This window comes from Triplophysa rosa, linkage group LG22, assembly GCF_024868665.1.
Source record: "Triplophysa rosa linkage group LG22, Trosa_1v2, whole genome shotgun sequence".
Lineage (NCBI taxonomy): Eukaryota > Metazoa > Chordata > Actinopteri > Cypriniformes > Nemacheilidae > Triplophysa > Triplophysa rosa.
In genome coordinates this window covers 9,104,033-9,128,776 of record NC_079911.1, presented here as the reverse complement: position 1 = coordinate 9,128,776, position 24,744 = coordinate 9,104,033, and the positions used below count along the sequence as shown (strand labels likewise).

Sequence of the window (24,744 nt, the reverse complement as noted above, 5' to 3'; positions counted from 1 at the left end):
AATGGATGCTGAAAACTACATTGCGCATTGTTAGTTCAGTGTTACCCAAACTTCGCTCTCATTCACTTATGTCCAAAACAAGAAGGAACATAAACACACATGTACACTACACAAACCAGTAACCAAGTATATCTTTAATTACATGTTTTGTATTGAAATCCTTTTGTACAGTCTGTAATGAAATGGATATTATTGATGTAATCCCAAAGTGTCATACTTGACATAGGAAGTGCCGAAGTGGACTGTTGGACTCATGATTGCAAACTCCTTAGTATCCTTGTCCTTTTGATCATTACACTTTATAGGAAAACAAGGAATTTAGTTTCTCCTTCAGGTCATGGAAAATGAGATGCAGTTTAGACTGGTGGCCTCAGATTCTGAATCGATTTAATGTTGGCCCTGCTGGCAAAGGGAGGAAACATAGATTCAAGCACAACATAACTGTGACCAGTATTTAATAATTCAGTGAACATTTTGCCCGGTTCTGAATTGTATACTCCCTTGTCACAGGGAATATGTTATACAACATCATTGGACAGGCAACAAAAACAAAGTCAGTATAAAATTGTAACAGTGGTAGAATTAGGAATGTGCATAAGTGTACAATAATATTTTCTGTTGTGGACTGATTAGTTTTTGGCATTGTTGAGAGCCCCAGAGCCATGGCTTTCATCTAATCCTGATTCCAAGAATGGGTATTATGTTTTTGCTTTGTTGTTATTCATTTGTTTGTGGTTTTGTTATGAGGCATTTGGGAATCAACGTCCATTACTCAGCACTGCTTCCTCAGCTGTTTTTAAGCTTTTTAATTTCCTAAATGCTATTGGGTATTATTTTTCATAATTTTTTATTTTTTTCTGCCAACTCTAATTGGGGTGCCGTTTACACTACTAGAGCATTTTTGTTTAAAATGCATAACGTTGGCTACGTTCACACTGCTCCAGAGATCATGCCCAACTGGTACTGTTCATAGATTAAATAGGTGAAATTGTTTTTTGTGTCATTCACTGGAACAGGTAGTGAATTTGCATGACCCACCAACAAGTTAGGCATATATTTACACACTCCTCAAATCACATGTTTTATAAGTTCATTCAAGAAGAGAAGTCAAGACAGAGAGAGATGATGAATCTAACTACAGGCGGTGAATGGATAAAAAAATAACTACTCCGTAGCTATGAATGCAACAATAAATCTGCAACTTTCAGTAACAAGAGTCACTGTCACACTCAACAAAATCTCATATTATTCTGCTCTGTGCTCCTTTGTACCCACACAGTGTTATAGGGATACCTTTCCTGGTATTCCTGCAGGAATATCAAGAACTGTTTGTACTAAAGGTGCCATATGTAGTTGTCTGTGACAGGTTGAACAACCTCAGTGGTCAGACCAGGGATTAATTGGAGGCTGCTCTGTCGACACACTTGACTGCCTCGTCACGGTCATATTAATAATGGAGCAGGTGTCACGGTCCATAGGTGACAGTATGACAGTCCAGCACAAATACACACATGACAACAAATCACAGTGTAACACACAAATACACGTTCAGGAAATAAATAAGAGAATCCTGCCATAAAATTTGGTCTTGGTTATGTAATATTCCCCTTTTGGCTGTCAGAGCAGATGCAAATTAGTTCTCTTAGGCGTTTACGCTCAAACTGTGCGTTTATGAAGGGGCGTTAAAAGAATTATGTTGTTTAAATGTATTTGTAGTTTTTCATGACTTTGAAGCCTCGTTGACACATGTGAGCCTACAAAACACAATGTCTCGCTAGTGTTTTATTGATGCTGTTTTAGAGACATTGAATTATTTAGCGATGTTCTCAGAACAACCCTTAGTGTCTTTTCATATTCAAATAGGACGCTGAAAAAAGTCTGGCCCTCCCACGATGCCTTGCGCTATTCAAGTTGAACAATAACTCATGCACAGATACACACACACAAACAAAATCTCACAGATGTGTGCATTTCCATGAGGATTTGAAGACACGTGCACTTTATTTTTTATTTGAACTTTTTCTTTTTAACTTACTGTATTCAGCTTGTATTCCTTACACTCTCTTCTTACCTTTACTTTGAACTTTTTTCATATGTTATCGCTTCATCTCTTTTATCTCTGTTTCTTTTTATACTCTTTTTCTGTATGTGTGTCTCACCTCACACTGCTTTGATATATTTACTCTTTGCTGGTGTTAGAAATACCTGTATCAACTTCCCCCACAAAAATATCATATTATTATGACGTTTTTCATTTTTATGTATAATGCTTCTACGTGCAGTTCTTGTGTGACGCTATATGATGATTCAAATACTATATTGCAGCATTTGGCAGTAAAATGTGTTTTGTGTTGTTTTAGTGAATTGATGAATCTAGGGGTTCTTGCTTATAAGAACTGGTTCTATATAATTTATTTAGGGTTCTGGTGGGTGATAAACTGTTCATATAGGTTTCAATCAAAAGAACCCTTTTTTTTCGCCGAGTGAAAAGTTTTATAAAAAAAAATTTAATTTACAAAAGGTTCCTCACACACTGTAAAAAATGACACGTGATATTTACTTAAAAAAATTATAGTAACAAAATTACACAAAAAAGTAAGTACTTTCAAAGCTTTTTTTAATGCAATATTTCATGAATAATATACATAAAACTACCTAAATTATTTAAGCAAGTCACATACTACACTTAAATCAATAAGAAACTTATTTGTGCATTGGAGTTACCTTCTTTAACTTCAAACTAACGTTTATTAAGGTTTACATAAATGATGTATAAGTAAGCACGTTGAAACAGTATTAGCATAATTGTTCACTAAGTGAGGAAACACACACACATACCACTCCCATATAGCCTAAGTCCAAGCACCACTCTACTGAACAATGGTAACTCAAATTTTGGTTAAAAAACAAGAACACAATTTTATTAAGTAAAGTTTACTCAATTCATTTCATGAAATCTACTACGACACAGAATCGTTTTTTTATAGTGTAGCTTTTATAAGAGTATGTTCTAAATGTAAAACTTTCCAGAGTTTGTTTTATTTCAGTTTATTTCTATATTTGGTCATATGTACTCATACAAGATTTTGAAGCATCATTTATGAGAACCAAAGCATAATTCAATTGATTCAGCATTTTATTTTTACTCTAAGTAACTCTCATACACAAAAATGTTTTTAACATTTATATTACGTACCACCTCATATCTGCTTGCATCTGTCTGTGTTCTGACTGCATTTTTAATATAACCTTAGACTGGTACCATATCACAATGCCCGTGTTAAATTAAAAATGTAATGCCACACTGAGCACGCGACCTGGCTGTCCTAATGCATTCAGAAATCTCTCGCAGTCCCTTATACACATTCTAATTCATTCCTCTGTGTTCTCTAACCTCACTTCTGATCTGTGCCCTTTTAATGCATTTCCACATTGTCTTTGTGCTGCAGGCAGATGGACAGAAGGGTGTGGATGGAGGTCTCTTGCCTGATGCCAACGGGCGAGATGGAGACCCCAGCGGGCAGAGAGAGAACGGCGGGAAGTGGCAGAAGCCGCGCATCTCCCGCAAGTCTCTTATGAAATGCTGTCTGGTCAAATGGATCATCGCCAGCACTGCCCCCCAAGCCTCAAGTATGATTCAGAAACAGCCAGAAAATGTTTGGATCTCTTTGCTTTCACACTCACTTCATTTATCGTTTCTATTGTGTAGCTTTGTAGTCAATTTACTCTGTCTTTCTACTGAGATGTTTTAGTCATGGCAAGTTTTATAAGTCTTAAATGTATAACTTGTATCAGATAGAGCCTGCTCAGGGGCTGCGTAAGGCGACAGTGTGTGTCTGTACTGCAACATCCGGTGTAAATAATTCACAGAGCACCCCGTGTATGCAGACAGTGAGTAATGTAACATGTGTGTGCGCATTTCCAGGCCTGATACCCCATCAGCACTTCTCAGCCTTTTGTGCAGAATGTGTTTCCATATTCAGACAAGCCATTAGCGCCTGCCTGGACCGTTCACAGAACCTAATCACTCCATAATTTCATTCGTTTGGTCCAATGCTTAATGCAATCATTTTGTGTGCATTACAAATAAGCAGTCGTTCAATCTTTCTTGCTCTAAAGATAACAACAAATTACAATGTCTTACACTGATGTTGCCCCTTTAATGTCGATGCTATTCCTTTTAGCCGTTTCCCTGGGCATGTGACCAAAATATCACTCTGCTGAATCAGTTCTCATGAAAAGAACCATCAGGGGATCTATGACTGCCTCCAAACTTTGTCAAAATGAACTGCATTATTACTGTAGTCATGTAAAATATAATGCACTGTTCAGCTTAGAATAATATATGATTCTTAAAACGTAATACTGTCTTACTACTTAAAGTCGAGTATTATAAGTAATAAATTCTCTTTTTGTAAGCCTAGCATTTAGCCTTACTGCCTGTGAATTTCAAGGATTATATTAAATGAACAACTGAAAACTGCACTTCTCAATTTCTTTAATCCTTTAAAACCGTTATTAAATAGCCATAAGAAAGCATTTAAATACCGTTACTGTGACGTGGCATTGCTAGAAATGGATTTATTGTAATTCGCAAGTTAGATTACCTAATACTTTCTCTCTAGAAGATTATTAGGCTGAACAAAACTGAGGAATTAAATATATATTTTCAAAGGTAGTTGTATAATATTATGAGACATTTTATAATATGCAGGAATAATACCTGCTTTTACCAGACAGAATCAGAAAAAGAAACACGGAATCTCAATATGCCAAAGGTCACTTGAGCACTTACCCTGTAACAATACAGTACATATTGCTTTGTGCTCTGTACTGTTAGTAGATACCAGTAGGTGGCAGTGTGCCTTTGAAATTTGATCAAATATGGATACCCTGAATCATTTACCAGTGTTGTGTTGCACTGAAATACACTATATGGACAAAATAAACATGTTTATCTATTCCAGTAATTCCAATCAAAACAATTATATTCTGTGATGCAGTATTCTGATAGGCCGATATGTTATTAAGTATAAGAAATGTGCAACCAGACAAATGCTTCAATAGAATTATATTTTAATGTTACAGAATGTTAAGCGTCTTATATTTTATGACATCACATCAAAATAATTTGCAATTGATTCCCACTTTAGTTTTTTTTTTAAGATTTATTTTTGGCATTTTTGCACAGTTAAGTGAGAGAGGGGACAGGAAGTGAAGAGGGAGAGAGAGAAGGGGGTGGGTTCGGGAAAGGACCACGAGACGGGAATCGAACCCGGGTCGCCCGATGCGCAACCGCGCCACATGTCGGAGCACTGCCCAACCGATTGCCACTTTCACATTTCACTAATTTAGCACTTTCAGGAGGCATTTTCAGAATTCTTCACCCAAAAATGAAAAGTCTGTTGCATTTACTCAGCGTATGTGAAATACAAAGGGAGATATTTTGAATAAACCTTTTGTTTTGGAGTGAACTATCCTTTTCATGTGTTAGAATTTGAGATTAAAATGCTCTCTGAGGTTCCCTTACAAAGAGGAAACTATAAACGCAGATACTTCTACAAACAGTCCCTCATGTCTGATGTATCATACTCAAACCATAATGCTGTTTCAGCAACAAGCCCATTAAATTAAGAGCTACGCTGAGTTTAATCACTTTTATGGACACACTCCCTTGAGATAATATTTCACCTTTATGTACACTATAAAGATGCAATAATGCAGTGAATCTGAAAAAACAAGCACACTAGTTTACAAATCACTAAATATTAATCATGTAGAGTTGCGTGTTTAGATATCTCCTGTATATAATCTATGTGTAGATTAGGTTTGTGATTTATTCTGTGTGTACTCAACACAATTTCTAAGAACCCAATATTTCATAATCTTATCAGAAATGCTGTTAAAATGCATAATATTTTATGTAATATTAATTTGTGTGCAGAGGTACTTTCACGGTAATCTTTAATGTACTGCCTTCCATGTATTGATTTCCCCGCATTCCTCCTGGTTGCTTATGTCCATTATAATCGCATGCATTAATAAGTGCAAACTCATTTTTTCCATCTCATATTCATGCACTCATGCTGATGAGGGAAGTTTTTAATATAATCAATAATTACTGTATATTACTTAAAATGATAAACTCTTTACTATAAAAATGTTATATAATGTTCTATATAATGTTCAAATCCATCAAAAAGCATTTTAATCACATATGATAATGAACCCAGAAGAGAGTCAACAATAAAGTAACAAAGTTATTAGACTGATTTGATCAAGACTTTATTCTCAGATAAAACAACAGTCTGAAATAAAGGGTGTTACTTGGTGACCTTGGTGAGATATGACCAGATAAAGATTATCTCTTTTCAGAGGGGAAATGTTTATTTATTCACCAGTTTATAATATATGTTTATTTATTATTTATATTTGTCACCCAGACTTATGTTGATGCTTTTTGCATTTGAAGTGTAATGTCATCAGTTTTGGGGCAGTGTTTGGGAGTAATTCCAGTAAAGTCCAATAGAGGCCGTTTAGAAAGCAGACAGATTTTAGGAAAATCAAAATTTCACCTGCTCTTTGCTGGGTTTCCCATGAGATCCTGTTTGGACACTTCTGCTCTTAACTGTATTTGGGCCGCTGATCGGGAGAGCTGCAAATAAAAGACATTTAAAATCACTTTCATGCACAGAAGAGCCATAAAGCAGTCTTTATGGTCTTCCGCTAATGCATAAAAACCTAAGAGCATGTTAAGCAGATTGAAGGCGTTGTGTCGGTATTCCTTATGGATGCTTTAATGTGTTTTAGAGGAAGACATTGTTATTGAAGTTTAATTTTGGACTGTATAGCAAGTCTAGCCAAGCTGATTGATATGGCATGTTTATTTTTAGTTTATATGTTAGTTTAGTTGCCATTTTAATTTTTTTAAATACTTTCAATAGACTTGGTAGCATTTTCATGCATTACTGCTTATTTAAATATTATACAATGTTGACTTATCAATGAAGTTACTATAAAGTTCTGCTGTTGTATCGTGTTATAAAGCTGATGGAGCAAAATGATAGTTGGTATCAGATGAGTAGATGAGCCAGTAAAGGAATAGCATGAAGGAATCCGTTGACCTGACCTGCTAATAAAAATGCTCACTTATTATGGCTGGCTCATCACTGTGCATTATTGCTATAGAGAGAGGGAGGGAGTGTCCATGTCTTGAAATGAGATTCACTCTACTTCTTATGGAATATAAGGGTTGTGAGGACCATGATTCATAGTTTTTGGAGACCAAGGCCACAAGAGTTTTCTATGCGGAATGGATTTACATGGATGAGGACGTTAAGGAACTTTTAGGGAATCTCTTTCGGGAGTGCACCCTGGAATTTTGAGGAACTTGTTGCTGCGAAGGAGTGCGATGAAACTTTGATCAAACAAGATGAGGAGGACACAGAAAAAGAATTAAATCTTGACGCTATAAATCCAGCATGACCTTTTGACCTTCATAAATTTTCCCAAAGGAATCCTGCAACTTCAAGCGATGGCCATTCAGGGAATGGAGCTATTTGCCGTAGCTGTAGTGCTGCTTCTGTTTATTGTAATGCTCAAACAGTTTGGCATCTGGGAGCCACTGTTGGATGGTAAGAACAACATTGCTATTTGCAGGTATTGTTCCAGCTCACTGTGCCGTTGGTACCTTAAGGAGCTTTTTTCCAACCTAAATGAAGTTACGTTAATGTAATGTTTCATGAGTTTAGACCAGGGGTCTCAACCTTTTTGTAAGCGAGGGCTACCGGAATAGATCAAATCATCCAGAAGGCTGCTTGTTGTATATAATGAGAAATACTTTCAAACTTCAAACTGTCTGATGTATAATTTGATGCATTATCTTTTGTTATACTTAACTTTTAATGTTTATGTTTTTTGTTACAGTCAATTTCACCTTAGTTATTCAATCATAACCATTCACAGAATAGCGTATTAGAGTGTTTAAATTATCTTTTTTTATGTTTTAATGGTATACGAAATTGTTAGAAACTGATTGAATGAAATAATCAAATGTAAAATAACACTGCATAAACTCGACTTTAAATTAAATATACATTAATCCTACCTTCACTTTAAGAGCTTATATAGTTAGGCATAAATTGTTTTTAATAGAAATGAACATATGAAATAATTTTTGGTTAACGTTTTCAATCAGGCTGGTAACATTATCCACAAGGACTAAACTTTTTAACTTTTTAAAAAAGCAGCTTTTCCTTGGCGCTATGCGAAGGTCGATGAGTTCGATCCCAGGGGATTGCACATACTTAGAAACAAATGTATAGTATAATGCATCTAAGTTGCTTTGGATAAAAGCGTCTGCCAAATGCATAAAAAATGTCAACTTGAATTTGCGCACACAGAATTACTACATAAAACATTAGCTATTAAGCACTGTTTCCATCCAGTGAGTCAAAGAGAACAAAAACGTACCTTCTTTATAATCTGGCACCCAATTTCACTAAGGAAATGTTAGGTTTCTGTATTAGAATAACTGTAGGTTGTCTTATTTCATAAAAAGGCTATATATTATAAATTATTTGCTGCTCAGAGGGCAGAGATGGAGCACAAACGCGCGGCTTTCGGAGGTGAATGCTTGCTCTTTAGGAACGCAGATAAGACTGTTATGGGAGGGAATACCGAACCACTTTCATGTCAGACTTTGGCTAAAGCATTTTAGATTTCAGAGGGTGTACAACGAGATCGGACCATTGGTTAGTCCAGTTATGCCGTCAATTGAGGAAAGGCACATTCATTTTTGGATGGGATCATAGGCATCGAGGAATTTATTCGGCAAATGTGTTTCTATCGTATTTAATTGAGCACATCTTCTTGTCGGATAAAAATGTATCCAACTCAATTCAGCGCATACTTTTTTATGCACTTTTTTAGAATATGTGCGTCTTTGCGTTTGATACGTCTGGGCACAGCACGCATATCTTCTCAAGCTCACAGGGATCAAATTGAGTTCTCTTTTACATATTTTTGCACTTGAATATATTTACATCGGCAAAGCTTAAAGACACATGCAAGTGATAAACTTTGATGACGATGCAGCACTCGCCCGATCCTAGTCCCGAGCGTCATTCATGTTTACCTCTCATGAGCCCTGTGCATGGCAGGCACCTCGAAAAGTTCATGCGGGCTACCAGGTGCCCACGGGCACCACGTTGGAGACCACTGGTTTAGACATTACCAGAGTTTTTAAGGTCAGCTGACATTTTTACGTAAAGCATCAACCTGATCTCATGGGAATTTGTGTTTTTGAATTTCCTTTGTGTTTAGTTAAACAAAGATAATTATACAGGTTTGGATATATCTGAGGATGTTAATTTAAGACAGAATAATCAATTTTTGGTAATCTGTCCCTTAAACAGTCTTTTTACAGAGAGGGATACATCACTTATAGTCCCCATGACACCTTCCACAGCCTAAGCACAAGGACCACTCTTCTGGTAACCACTTAACTTAAAAATATATAACAACTCTTTCAAGCATCCAGGGGCCCGTTTCAGAAAGGAGGTTTAGTGAAAACTCTGAATATATTAATCCTGATATGAGGGAAACTCTGGGTTTTCCGTTTCAGAATGTGAGGTATGTCAAACCAGAGAAAGCGGGGTAACTCAAGCCCGTTTCTAAAAGAGAGGTAACTTATACTCAGAGTCAGTAACCTCATAAAATCCGTACAAATTCCCATGAGATCAGGTTGATACTTTACGTAAAAATGTCAGCTGACCTTAAAAAACTGTCTAAACCAGTGGTCTCCAACGTGGCGCCCGCGGGCACCTGGTAGCCCGCATTAACTTTTTGAGGTGCCTGCCATGCACAGGGCTCATAAGAGAAGAATTTTTAAATGGTTGCTAAATTAATCTGTTTTGTTGTTATGGGCATGGCTTCAGAGCTTCATGAAGATCATGGGATACTGATTGGTTGCCTGAGTTAAATGAGCCCACCCACTTGTCTTTATAGGCTTGTTCCACTTGACGTGGCTCCGCAAGATCCAACAGGCAGATGACATCAAAGTACCGCAAGAGCGATTCGAAAAACCATAAAAAGTTTGCTTTCCAATCGCTCACGCGGAACTCTGATGTCATCCACCTGTCAGATCTTGCAGCACCGCATCAAGACGAACAATCCATCTGGGCCTTTTATAATAGGAGTCTATGGGATCGGTTACTAGGTTGCTGTAGATGGTTGCTACGGGCGTGGTTTGATTGCTTGGTGATGATCCTGAGAGACTGATTGGTTACTGGAGTAAAACGAACCCATCCCTTGTTTCTACAACACTGTGCTGCAAAGATATCCATCTGGGCTTCTATAATTCCCTTATATGGGTATATGGCCTGCCCTATTATAAATCTATGGGGAATTTCGGGTGGCTCTTACGCCCCAGGAGTATAACTTTACACCCCATTGTTACAGAGCCTGCCAGCCTCTTCAGATGTGGTAACCCGCATGTTTCTACGAAATCCTTGCTCGGAACTACGATTCAAAGTTGAGCACAATGTTAAGTCAATGGGATTTTTTCGGGTGATTTCCCCCCCATCGAACACCCTCCGCCCGATTGCTTATAAAAGTCATAGCACACCATTCCTCAATAAGCCAGTCGATTTGAGCCGTCTTCTATGGGTCTAAGACAAAAGCTGCGGGACAAGTTACGTGCCGAGGTTTTAGTGGAACAAGAAGTATGCAAGATGGTAATAGTGATGCTTTGCAAGCACCACTAATAAGAAGATTTTGTTGTTACGTTTCTCTCTATTTGATAATCTTATCATGAACTTAAAATAATAAACAAAATACACTCAACTTTCTTTAACCAGTTGCAAAACATTGAGTATCAGATAGGAATCATTAAGGGGTTGTATCCCAAAACAAATATGGAAAATAATCACATATTCATAGAATCCAATCATCATGAACTGAAACCTTATTTATAAGGTAACAGGTAAGGATATGCCTCACTGATGTAATCTAAGCATAGGTTCGGAAAGTGTTTATAAACGACGCAAGTATTTTCAATAATGGTTGTGTTTTAAACGATTAAAACGCATCAACGTGTATATTACATTTTTACCTGTACGCCCAATTACTAATTCAAGAAAAGCTGTTTTAGTGGTAAATTTTACATGTTCGATTTAATTTTGTTACAATGAATGTTTCTCACATTCCAATACTGGTTCTGCGATCCCATTGGTGGATTTAAAAATGTGGTGTTGCTTTTTCGTAGTTTCTTTTAATAGGCTTTACATTCAGTTTTGACCACTGTATCATGAATACAGATATTAAAATGCTTTAAAGTTTACCTAAAAGTATTTAATAAAATAATTTAACATATACTAAAGAAAGACAAGGTACACAAAAAGAATGTGGAGGGGCTGTGGTTGTCCACCATTAAAGTGAATCCTAGCGCCGACAAAACCAAAAAGTCCACCTTATTTGGGAAAGTATGTGACAATAACACACGTTAAGGTTAACTTATTACTTTGTTTAGTACTACGTGGCCTTATACTCAACAATAATACTAGTATAAGCTGTTTATTCAAGGCGCTATTGCTATTTGATATCACCCTTAAATACAATAGCGTGAATGTAACTTTTTTTAACAAAATAATTGTACTAGCTTAAGTATTTTGAGTTTCTGTGACTTATTCTTACTTTTGAGTTAAATTAGCTTAACTTAAACACGTTTATTCAACACGAACGGTTGAGAGTGATTGTTAGTTCCCAGCATGCTTTGCGCAAGACTGCATTTGGAGAGTAATTTTTGAAATTAACTGTTATTTTATGTGTTTTCAGAAAAGATAAAGGCTTTTATTGTTTAATGTTTATTTGTCCTGGGGCCCGTTTCAATAAGGAGGTTCAACCAACACCGAGTTAAGATGTGAACTCTGAGTTGTTTAAAACCGAGATGCGAAACTTTGAGTTTTTGGTTTCAGAACAGCTGATTTGAGTTAGTTCTATCAACTCTGGGTAGACTTACCTTGAGTTAAGCGCATGCACCACAACTACGACAAGCCATGATCAATGGAGCTCTGATATTACGATTCACCATGGCAACGGCACCAAAAAAAAGCAACATGGCGGCAGAAAGCGCTTGAGAGCGAGGCACACTTTCCGCTCTGCATACAGTGGATTTACTAATGTGCTTTAATGTGTAAATGACTTAAGTTTAAATTGATAAAAGGATAAACGTACACAGCAAAATCGACTTTTTTTTAAAACTGGCGATTTTACTGTGTACCAATAAACAAACAAATTAATCAGGAAATGAATGAAACAACAGAAATAAATCCGAAATAATAAAAAAAATCTATCTCTCACTCATCATGAGTACTCTAGTGAGCCGTGTGAGATGTCATGGTATATGGGACACTTGTTAGTGTGTCAGACTCTCGTATCAAAGTCAGAGTGATCATCGCTTCAAACCCTGCTCGGAGCAGTTTTGGGTAGGAATGGCAGCACGTCTAAATTAATTGTTTATTACCTTTCTCACTGCATTTGTCTGTATTTATTAATTTCTTTATTCATGCACTTTATTTGCACACTTTATTAAGTCATTTCTTATCCCCCATAGAAAACTAACATGAGAACATGTAAGGGAAAGAATGTGCTCTGATGTAATACACGGCCACGATGGCTGATGTTATTGATGTAAGGATGGATGAGATATGCTTTGATATATCTACTTCACTGTAAAGAAAAATGGTACAGTTTTAATAAAAATGCACTGGGAAATGACAAAATCCACTCGGGTCCTAAATTCCTCTCCTGAAATCAAAGAACATCCCTATGAATTAATGCAGCCTCTTCACATACAGGATCCTCTATAAAAGCACATATGACATTTTAGTCACTGAGATGCGTGCCATGAATGACTGTGTTAATGAATGAATGAATGAGGTACACCACTTGCGCTTTAAAAAGTGGGATGAGATTAATCCCTCATTTCAGGATTAATATATTCAGCAGGGTATATTATGGAGTTATATTGCGGACTATATTAAAAGGAATTGCAAACTGCATTTGCAAATGCGTTTTCTATTTGTTCGTGTCAAAATTGTGACATAATTCAAACGCAAATGCAAACCGTTTTCATTTGCATTTACGCGAACGTACAATGTCTGCCAAATTTCAAAAGGAAAAGCAAAGTCTATTTGCAAATGAATTACCTGTGTTTTACGAGTTACGACCCTGCCAAATTTAAATCGTAATAGCAATTCCCCATATGCCATTTCACTTCCTTTGGTGTCGCGTATTAAGCCTGCCAAAACTCAAATGAAATCGCAAATCCCTTTGCATTTGCGTTTCCTCCGACTTGTACAGAAACCTGTCAATCAATGGCGGGGGTGGGCTTATTCAATGGGGCGTGTTTGTATCGGGAAGTGACGTCATTCACCGTCGCAGTGGTGGCAGTCAGTCCAACACTAAGGTGACACCGGTTGTGGCTAAAAGGGTTTCAGCTACAGCTAAAAGCCAAAATAACAATAATGGAACAAATGAGGATCAGATGCAAAGTTTCATATAGAGAAAATCTTTACAATGAATCACAATTGCGGTATTTAACAAGTATAATTTAAAGAAGTTCAACGGGCTCGATAAACAGATGAACAGAAACAGTGGTCTGGTGATCTCAATGAGCTACCAATAAAAGTCATATTGAAGCCGTGTGGATTCATCATAATTACATTCATTTCTCAGGTTGGTGCATCACCTGATGGGCTCATTTACTGCACATGTTGTTGAAAAGGCTGTTCGGAAATTAAATTTTAAATACAGCAACAACTCCATCCAGTAATTTGTAGATGACAGCTACTTCTGTCCAGCAAACTCGCTAAAACACTGGAGCAGAAGTTTGTCTTTGTCTCACTATGTTATGATACACAAATAAAGAGATGTAGAATATTCACGTACTTTTGTAATTTATTATTAACTTGTTATACTGTATGCATAATGAACAACAATGATATGCAGGATGCTGTTTATTCATACAAAGTGAACATGTTTTGTTATGGTTTACAACACGTATTAATCATGATGCAAAATACGGTCACAGTGTTGTCAAGAAATGTCATGTCCTCGGAGTACTGTGAAAACGAATATCATAAACAAACATGTTTAGAGGAATGTTGCAGAAGGTGATGATTATTCATCCTGCACTGAAGTTTCACATGCTAAGTGGTGCCGCTCTGAGCCCAGAGTTCCAGCGCGAGTTATTTCCAAACAAAAAAACTGAAAACTGCACTGTTTACAACGCCGATTGTGAGTGCAGTTGTAACTTCACTCCTCATGTGTTTAGCTGTATCACATGTATGTATCTACTTAAGTTCCAGTCGACGGTGAATGACGTCACTTCCCGATACAAACACGCCCCATTGAATAAGCCCACCCCCGCCATTGATTGACAGGTTTCTGTACAAGTCGGAGGAAACGCAAATGCAAAGGGATTTGCGATTTCATTTGAGTTTTGGCAGGCTTAATACGTGACACCAGAGGAAGTGAAATGGCATATGGGGAATTGCTATTGCGATTTAAATTTGGCAGGGTCGTATCTCGTAAGACACAGGTAATTCATTTGCAAATAGACTTTGCTTTTCCTTTTGAAATTTGGCAGACATTGTACGTTCGCGTAAATGCAAATGCAAACGGTTTGCAATTGCGTTTGAATTATGTCACAATTTTGACACGACAAATACCTTTTTCAAGACTCTTTCCATACATTTTAAGACCTCATCGCCACTTTTTTGTTTTAATCGGTTACACTGGCGACACTTTAACTTACATTTACTATATAATGATTGTAAAATAGCACAACTAAACAGTCTTAGTTTGTAATAACTCCTTATTAATTAAACATCATTTAGAAGGGTGGGAACGAAGCACAAGAGAATTAATTGAGTGACTAACGCAAGGTTTATTAGAAAGAGAAACGAGGCTATGCTAAACGCCTTCCGACACAGAGCAGTACACCTCATGTTATTCCCAGAGATGGCCTTTCCAACACTTTATCCTCCAACCATGTCGTTTAACAACCGGGTGTAAATGGACCTCCCACTATTCGCCTACCTACTCAATGATTAAATTCAGGCAAACTTTAGCATATGACCTCTTTGGACTAGGGATGCACGGAAGTGAAAGTTCTTGGCCGAAGCCGAATAAAAATGAAACACTTGGTCGAATACCGATCACGGCATTTCTTCTATTTATTTAACCAATTTTTTCACTATTGCATAAACTGAATGGTCAAAATGTGCTTTTTATATTTTGTCTTGCTTTTCAATATAACACAATATAACTTAACATAAAATTGAGCAAAACAAGTCCCAGTTGAAAAAAACAGCATGCTGAGGCCATCTAACTGCAACATACTGTGCAATAAAAACACGTGCAATACACAACTACAGTATATACTCGTATTTATTATACATATGTTGTTGATGTAATATTCAGCTATCGACATTCCCCTGCATAACTTGTATATAACACAGTATAATTTGTATTAGCACATCTGTACATGCAATATACTGTCTTTTGTCCTTTTGTCTAATATTGTCCTTTTTGTCAAATGTGTATTGTCTCTCACATATTTATTTTTTTATGTTTTGTTACCTGTGCTTCTGTCACTAAGACAAATTCCTTGTGTGTCCAAGCACACTTGGCAATGAAGCTTTTTCTGATTCTGATGCTGGTTTGTGCTCGTAACAACATATTCTTCTTATTAGTGGTGCTTGCAAAGCATTGCTATTACTATCTTGCATACTTCTTCTCGCTAAAACTTTGGCACGTAACTTGTCCCGCAGCTTTTGTCTTAGACCCATGGATGAGAGCTCAAATCAACCGGCTTATTGAGGAATGGTGTGCTATGACTTTTATAAGCGATCGGGCATTCAATAGGGTGCCAAAAATCACCCGAAAAATCCCATTGACTTAACATTGCTCTGAACTTTGACGGGTCATAGTTCCGAGTGAGAATTTCGTAGAAACTCAACTCAACTTTATTTATATAGCGCTTTTACAATTTTCATTGTTACAAAGCAGCTGCACATGAGACACATTGACTACAAGCAAAACTCCAGTGGGAGTGCGTGACCGTAACTACATTTCTTAGTTCACGGTTAGAAACATGCGGGTTACCACATTTGAAGAGGCTGGCAGGCTCTGTAACAACGTACCTCACAATAGGGTGTAAAGTTGTACCCCTGGGGCATAAGAGCCACCTGAAGTTTCCCATAGACTTATAATGGGGCAGGACATTTCCCTATATAAGGGAATTATAAAAGGCCCAGTGGATATCTTTGCAACACAGTTTTGTAGAGACAAGAGGGTGGGCAACCAATCATTCTCTCCGGATCATCACCAAGCAATCAAACCATGCCCATAGCAACCTAGTAACCAATCCCATAGACTCCCATTATAAAAGGCCCAGTCGGATATCTTTACAGCACAGTGTCATAGAGACAAGTGGGTGGGCTCATTCTAATCAGGCAACTAATCAGACTCTCAGGATCATCATGAAGCTATGAAGCCACGCCCATAGCAACAAAACAGATTAATTTAGCAACCATTTAGAACTATATCTCTGCATCAGAACATCATAGAGATATGGGGGTTGGTTCGTTTTAATTGTGGCTTGGAGCATCATCAATTGGTACGTTTCACTCATGGCTTAGAGTATGGCCAATTGGCAGCTGCCAAGCCACGCCCATAGCAACCAAACAGATTAGCTTAGTAACCATTTAGCAAGACCTATATCTCTGTTTCAGAACATTGTAGAGACATGGGGGTTGGTTCTTTCACTTGTGGCTTGGAGTATCATGCTAGCAAACATGCTAATCATGCTAGGATCATTCTAGTAAACATGCTAATCGTGTTAACATCATGTTAACAACATGCTAATTGTGTAAGCATCATGCTAGCAACATGCTAATCATGCTAGCAAACATGATAGTCATGCTAGCGCACATGCTAATCGTGTTAACATCATGTTAGCAAACATGCTAATCGTTTTACCATCATGTTAGCAAACATGCTAATCGTGTTAACATCATGTTAGCATTATGTCAACAACATGCTAATCATGCTAGAAAACATGTTAATCATGTTATCATCATGATAGCAACATAATAATCATGAGTGTTTGACTCATGTTAGTAACTTGCAGTTCGTCTTAACATCATGTTAATACGTGTTAACATCATGATAAAACATGCTAACATCATGTTTAATCATGGTAACTTGATGTTAAAATTTGATGTTAGCGTCCGAGTTTTGCCACGGCAAGCACATCTCACATCTTCTTCAGAAAATGTACCTATCTAGTTCTAGATAACATTCTTATTCTTATTTTGATGTCATGCGATCTTGGTGCAAACCAACTAACATATTATTCCTTCATTCTCCATTTCTGCTTCTTTATATCCTCCCTGAATCGCTTTCCTTCCCATTTTATTTGTTATCCCACAAAGATGGTGAGTCCCATTCAACTTCATCTGTGTCCCCATGAGTCCTTTCCCAAGTTAGCAATTTCTGTTTCTATTTCTACCTGTAATTTCCCAGACCTCCTCCACGCTTCACCTCTTTCCTTCCTTACTGAAACTCACTTAATGTCAGTCACTTACCACCTCCACACCCCTCCTCCTCTTGCTGTCTGTATCTCTTTCTCTGTCTCTCAAACAGACAGCATTGACAGTGATCTGGAGTTGGCCATGGTGAGACATCAGCCCGATGGCCTTGAGCAGCTGCAGGCTCAGACCAAGTTCACAAGGAAGGAGCTTCAGTCACTCTACAGAGGCTTCAAAAACGTGAGATCAGGAGCTAGGAGTTTTATTAATTATGTTTTGTCACAAAGGACAAGTCTTCTGAGAAGCTATTTCTTTGTTTGTATAAATAGGAGTGTCCCAGTGGACTGGTGGATGAGGAGACCTTTAAGTCTATCTATTCCCAGTTCTTCCCTCAGGGAGGTGGGGTCATTTTGTTTGTACTCAGTGATCTTTGTATGGATATTATCTTGGTGCAGATTAAGTAACAATTTATTAAGTCATTTTAAGAACTTCTAGTCAAAGGTTTGGACACACTTGACTTGCATATTATAATAAAAAACATAAGTTACTCAAGTACTGGAACTCCGATATTATTTGAAACACCAGGTGGCACCTCATGAAGTTACCTAAGAGAACGTGCAGTGCTGTGTCTATTTAGTGAATATTGTGTTAGTTTTGTGCAATTTTAAAGTTTAAAGGCGATATCTTAGTCCTGTGTCAGCCGCCGTAGTGCTTTGAAAGGGCTGGGGTGGAGTGAGCCGTTGTTTGCAGTTCACAACCTGACTGCTAGATACCACAAAATTTCATACACAGGACCTTTAAATGACTTAAAATACAATATAATAAGAAACGTGTGTCCCAACATTTGACAATTATTCTGAGATAATTAATCCAAATAAGTTTAAAGTTCACAATTAATCTTTTCCAGATGCAACCACATATGCACATTTCCTTTTCGATGCATTCGACATGGACAGAAGTGGCTCTATACGCTTTGAGGTAAAGATCATTGTAATTGTGTGAAAGCCACTTGAAAAGAGCTTTACTCAAATATATCAATACTGCAAACACTATCCCCCGTGAACTAAGAATTTTGAGCGTTTTAATGCATGTGTTTTGGCAGGACTTTGTAATTGGCCTCTCTGTTCTACTTCGAGGTTCTGTGACAGAGAAACTGAGGTGGGCCTTTAACCTATATGACATAAACAAGGACGGATACATCACTAAAGAGGTAGAAAGAATCAGTGTTAATTGATAAATTGATTAACAGTGTCCTTAATGCATGTGTGTGTTTGGCTTTGTTACCACAATTACCGTACAGTCACTTTCCACAGGAAATGATGGCGATCATGAAGTCCATCTATGATATGATGGGCAGCTACACCTATCCTTCTGTAAAAGAAGATGAAGCATTTGAACATGTGGAGAAATTCTTCCAGGTATCAGTTAGTTTGTAATCGCATGTCAAAAATCTTGGTTGCTTTTAAAATTCTGAAACCACCGTTGTTTCCCAGAAGATGGACCGAAACCGAGATGGTGTGGTCACTATTGATGAATTCATAGAGACATGTCAGAAGGTAGGTGAAGGTAGACGTCTTCGGTTATGTTACCCAATGGAAGAATTTTATTGCATACGTAATAATCAGTGTTGGGTAAGTTACTCTGAAAAAGTAATTAATTTCTAGTTACTAATTACATATTCAATAGTGTAATTAAATTACTGTACAAATTACTCTCTCCAAAAAGTATTTAATTACTTATTACTAATTACTTTCTATATCCTACATCAACCTTGATTAGTTAAGTGATTCAAGGATAGACATGAAACGGCTTTTAATTCATTCAAATAAATAATATAAACTACATAAAGTACTCTTATTTACTGACCAAAGTATTACAAATGTGAGAATTATACATTAAAGCATTCATTTTAAAGTTAGACTTTGAATTTTGATGTTAATTGCACTATTGCAAACACATATATTACACAAAGTATTTAGATTAATTACATCAAAAGTAACTGTAATTAAATTACAGAAAAAAATAAGAGTAATCCCTTACTTTACTTTTTCAAGTGAAAAGTAATTAAATTACAGTAACTAATTACTTAGTAACTAGTTACACCCAACACTGATAATAATACTACACACAAATACATATTCAAACAAATATTCAAATATTTTGTCATTATTTACACTACTATTAAAGTAATAAAATGTTTCATGTTCATAATAATATTATGTTCGCACAAACATACTGATCAAAGCAACAATCATTTAAAATTCGTTATACATTATAATTCAATATGATTTACTTAATACCTTAAATACCTAGAATTTTAGTTCTTGTTGTTAATGCATGTCACAAGATGCAAATAACTTTGATTATATTTATTAGGTAACAAATACATTTTAAGCATAAAATAAATTGAATTTGAATTTAGTTTAAAAATAAGCAAACAATGATCTTTGCTTTCAAGTCATGTCTGTTTGTTACACTTCAATAAAATTTAAAAGGAAAAGTTTGAAAACATTTAAAAAATATTTTTATAGCATCGTTCTTGTTATTATATATGTGACTTTTGGTTTTGTTGTAGCTAGAATTCACTTCAGTGTTGGACAGTCACAGTCCTCCCAATTCAATTCCTACAATGCCTTTCTTCCTTAATGAATTTATTAAATGCTTTTACGAATTTTAAGGAAACTTTAAACCGTATTAATATCTGTATACATGATACAGTGGTCAAACATGAAGGAAAATTATTATAAAGAAATTATGAAAAAGTAACAGATTCTTCAAATCCACCAATGGGATCTCAGAACCGGAAGGCACTTTTTAACAAAGCAACATGCTGCGTGTCATAAGTAACTCATTGCCTGACCTTGACTTAAACACAGACTCCACTCTTCAGCATAGTGGTGACCCACAAAACATTTAATGTCAGAAAAGAAAAGAGAAAAGAAAAATTCTGTAGTTTTTACGGAAAAATACCGGCAGCTGTGGTTGCCAGTAAACTACCGTAAAAATACGGGAACATACTGTTTTTATTCGTCCAATCAATTCACAGCGGAAAACATGAGCCACACCCACTATTCATCTTGGAAATATGTCAGAATACTGAAGACGATCACCACTTCTGCTTCACAGGGACTGCAGCATAACATCCATGACTTGATGTTTTATTGTTGTTTAAAGTCACCATTATTGTGATCAGTGTTTGCTTTAGTTGGGCTCTTTCATCCTTCATTTGCTGAACAGCAATTTTCTTATGGTTGCTATGACAGTGTTTTTATAGCAAACAATCAGCCTGAATGAGCTTACATTGGACACCTACATTTCCTGCAACAATCCATATAAAGAGTCTTTGAACGGTTAAAGGTCTTGCACTTTGTTTTGACTCAGACATCAAGAATCAGTGTATGAATCTTAACAGTGGTGACCAACAAATGAAAAGCTTACTGCCGCAATGCATGCTGGGAGTCATGGATGAGTTTTGTACTTTGATGGTACCCAAAATGCATTGCGTTTATCTTAAGAGTTTTTTTTTGGTTTTCACCATTGTAGAGACGAACAGGTTTATTCTTGATGTCTGCTAGTCCATTTTTCCTGTGCACGACGTGTTGTTAAAGACCTTAAGAATATAATTTAATTTCACATGGTTACATAAATGAGGATGATAAATCAACTTAAATCAGTGCCTAAACTCTAAAACTGGCAACAACACTCCAAACAAAAATGAGACGAAGTCAATTTTGCTCAGCTTTTTTCCATCCGTTTCTGTTTCAACACAAAGTTGTAAAATCTAGGGGAAGTCTTAACATATAAAGCAAAGGGTCAAGATCTAAAGCAAACACTCATCACCATAATGGTGACTCAACAAAAACCATCAACATGTAAACTTGTGTTCATTCTCAATAAGAACGTTTGTAGACGCACAACAGAAATAAAGTAACAGTGGTGTCTGTAAGTGAAGGTGGTAATAGTGTTTGTGGAGTTTCACTGTTAATTTCCCACAGAATTTTACAGTGTTTTTCTGACAACAGTTTTTTTTCCGTGAAAACTACAGAATTTTAATTTCACGTCCTTTTTGTACAGGATTTTTCCGTAAAAACTGTGGAATTTCGCTGTTAATTTTACAGACAAATTTACAGTCATTTTCTGTATTTTTACGGACGTTTTCTGACAACCGTTTTTTTCCGTGAAAACTACAGAATTTCTCTGTTAATATCGCGGGCATTTTTTACAGTGGATGAATTTTACCTGTTTGAATAGCAACCTTTATTGAAAACACTTGCTCCTTTTACAAAATCATTCCGAGCCCGCCAAAGCGTTGTATCAATGAGATATATCCTTAACTGTTATCTTAGAATTAAGATTTCAGTTCATGATGATTGGCTGTAATGAATACGTGATTATTTCCGTGTTTGTTTTGGGACGCAACACCAAAATGAATCATTTCTGGTAATCAGTGTTTGGTTCATGATGATGAATTAAAATAGCGATAAGTTAATTGATTCGTTTATGCACGTGCTGACATCAGCGATAAACGATCGCATTACGCAAGCATTTGTGTTTAATTTTATTAACAGCCACAGCCAGGCGTGTTTAGATCTGTCTCACATTAAACTGTTTCGATCTATGACTGACACACTTCTCTTTACACGTCATTTCAATAGGATGAAAACATTATGAGCTCCATGCAGCTGTTTGAGAATGTCATCTAAAACCCAGCGTGAAGTCTTGAAATGATCCTTGTTTCTTTTTCCACATCGGATGTCAGCATCTCTCTATTATTCCTCAACTGCTGCACAGGGACGTTTGTAGAAACACTTCTGTTTTGAAGCATGTGCATACAACTTTGATTGTATTGAATGTGACAATAATACAGAATGTGAGACATCTGCCAGTATGTCGACGTATTTTTAAACAGGTTCAAAATGCATTTATGTACAGTATAGCTATATTATTAAAATGGATGTAGCCTATGATTAGGTAGGCCTAATTGAGATTTTGCATGTCTGCTCAGAATCTGAACATTTATTCTAGGAAATAAAGATATTTGTGAATGATCCATATGCTATGTGGAACTTTACGAAGCATTTGTGGTAAATGTGGTACACATTGTTTGTTTACTTTATATTTTCTAAAAAGCATGGTTATCGATGTGCATTGCTGTAGTAACAAACGTTTTAAAATTTGTATGACATCTGTGCTCAATGCTTAAGTGCTTAAGTCTAAAAACGTAGTTTTACTATGACTAAAAGATCATGATTTGAGTTGCATTTATTTTTGATGCCACAAGATGGCAATGTAGTTCTCAAAAATGCCTTATGTTTGAAACAATGTAAACGATATTCACTGGTCCTAATTTTCATCCACCTGAGCAAGACACTTTTGTCACCTATTTGATTCATCTCTCTGCTGGCTAGGAGTCAAACTGTGGGGGCTGTCACCTTCTGTTTGGAAAAAACGCAATGTCTTTTATTCTCATCACAACCTATTATAAAAGTTCCTCTTTTTCTGGGTCACCTTATTTCCGCAAACACAAAGAAAAATGTCAATCTAACACAGCAGGCTTTTTTAAAAACTGTGCCCTCAGAACATGTTATAAGAAATTTTGTGACACAACAAAATTAATGCATTGTATTTTGAGGGGAAAACACCATGCACACAGGCTATACACACAAAATAGGTTGAACTTTGTAAAAACTAGAAGAAAAACCAAACTGGAGCACTTCAGGTCACAGTCATTAATAACATCATTGTGGTATAAAATAACAAAACATTACATCATGATAATTTCTTAGTTTTTTTATTAGTAGTAGTAGGCTAGTAGTTTTTATATTTATTTATTTACATTATTTTATTTTTACCAAAACTTGTTGTCATATACATTTATGATTTAAATGTTTATTGACTAAACTATTTCTCACGATCTTTAAATCTTTTAATCTGAACTGATGTATGCAGTCAAAAGCATCTTAAGGTGATACCTCAAGAAGCTAGTTGATAAAATAAAGTTACATTTTTATAAAAATAAATCAATGTTAAAATAATTTGTTTAATTCACAGCATAATTCGTTAAGTTTTGTTATTGAAGTTGCTATGAAATTATTATCATCCTAAAATTTAAGAACATTTTATAAGAAATAAGAAGATGACCTCAAACTTTTGACTGTAGTGTATTCACAATGCAGGTGTGAACATCTCACTCATGGATATTCTGTAGGCCTTTTAATGTGTTTGGTAACTCTGAACTTCTTGTCTGGACCACATAACTGGTTGTCTGTGTTCGTAATTATATTATCTTGGTGTCCTCATGCTGAATTGTGACTGAGGGCAGTGTGTGTGCATCTGCTGCATGTGGGAGGAAGTCTAAACTCGAGTGAAAATAGCTCTGACTTCCTGTGTCAACGGTTGCAATGAGGAAGAATCTGGCAGGGAGGGGCAAATGGGTAGTTTAGCTTGTCAAAGACACATGCGTTCCACAGCTGTTTTTATGGGGATCAGCTGAGCCAGCCTGAAGACTTCTTCACTTTTTGCTTGATGAATTGAGTTTTTAGAGTTCTACTTTTTCAAATCTGTGGTGGAGTCTAACTTGGTTTCAATTGCATTACTGGACTCTCTCATATGCTGCTTGGACGGTAAGTCACCTGCTCCGGCATCTTCAGCATCAGGTTCTATAGCAAAGATCTTTGAAGGTTTAACAACAAAACGAACTCATAATGTGGATAATATGAGGAATTTAAAGTTTCTTGTTCATTACTGTTTTACTTTTTAAAAGATGAATATGTCAGAGGAATTCATGGACTATTTAGCATTACACACTACTATTACACTTTACAGGCTTTGTAAGACTTCAGTGTATTTTAAAAGCATATGTGCATCATGAGAATCTTGCCTGGAGCCTTTCTGTGATTCTCATGCTAAAAGTCACAAGATTCTCACTTATCCATTATTCTCAGACCTTCATAAAGCTTCCCCACCTACCCAATATGGACAGTGTGGATACAGACGAGGTGCAGATTGGAGAAAACAAATGTGTAAGCAAGTAAGTATGGGGCAGCTATACACAACTATAATACGTAGCTGTGCATTTCGTAAACCTGACATTTACTTATTGGTCACAGGTGCACTATTCTCTCCCACCTTAAAACGTATAACCTTT

General features: G+C 36.4%; 1 protein-coding gene and 2 non-coding genes across 3 annotated transcripts in view; 2 read left to right on the top strand and 1 right to left on the bottom strand.

Moving 5' to 3' along the window:
• The window catches only part of kcnip3b (Kv channel interacting protein 3b, calsenilin), a 25,786-nt gene extending 1,042 nt beyond the window's left edge, over nt 1–24,744 (top strand). The window contains exons 2-10 of the mRNA XM_057321264.1: nt 3,450–3,630; nt 17,713–17,837; nt 17,927–17,996; nt 18,505–18,575; nt 18,700–18,807; nt 18,911–19,015; nt 19,091–19,153; nt 22,253–24,627; nt 24,707–24,744. Of these exons, the coding sequence (XP_057177247.1) occupies nt 3,450–3,630; nt 17,713–17,837; nt 17,927–17,996; nt 18,505–18,575; nt 18,700–18,807; nt 18,911–19,015; nt 19,091–19,153; nt 22,253–22,300 (771 nt within the window). The 3' untranslated portion in view covers nt 22,301–24,627; nt 24,707–24,744. The remainder of the gene's footprint in view (nt 1–3,449; nt 3,631–17,712; nt 17,838–17,926; nt 17,997–18,504; nt 18,576–18,699; nt 18,808–18,910; nt 19,016–19,090; nt 19,154–22,252; nt 24,628–24,706) is intronic.
• Nucleotides 10,876–11,007, bottom strand: LOC130546637 (U8 small nucleolar RNA). The gene has a single exon (XR_008961797.1). It is a non-coding gene; the product is annotated as a U8 small nucleolar RNA (small nucleolar RNA).
• On the top strand, nt 21,909–22,039 carry LOC130546639 (U8 small nucleolar RNA). Its single transcript, XR_008961799.1, has one exon. It is a non-coding gene; the product is annotated as a U8 small nucleolar RNA (small nucleolar RNA).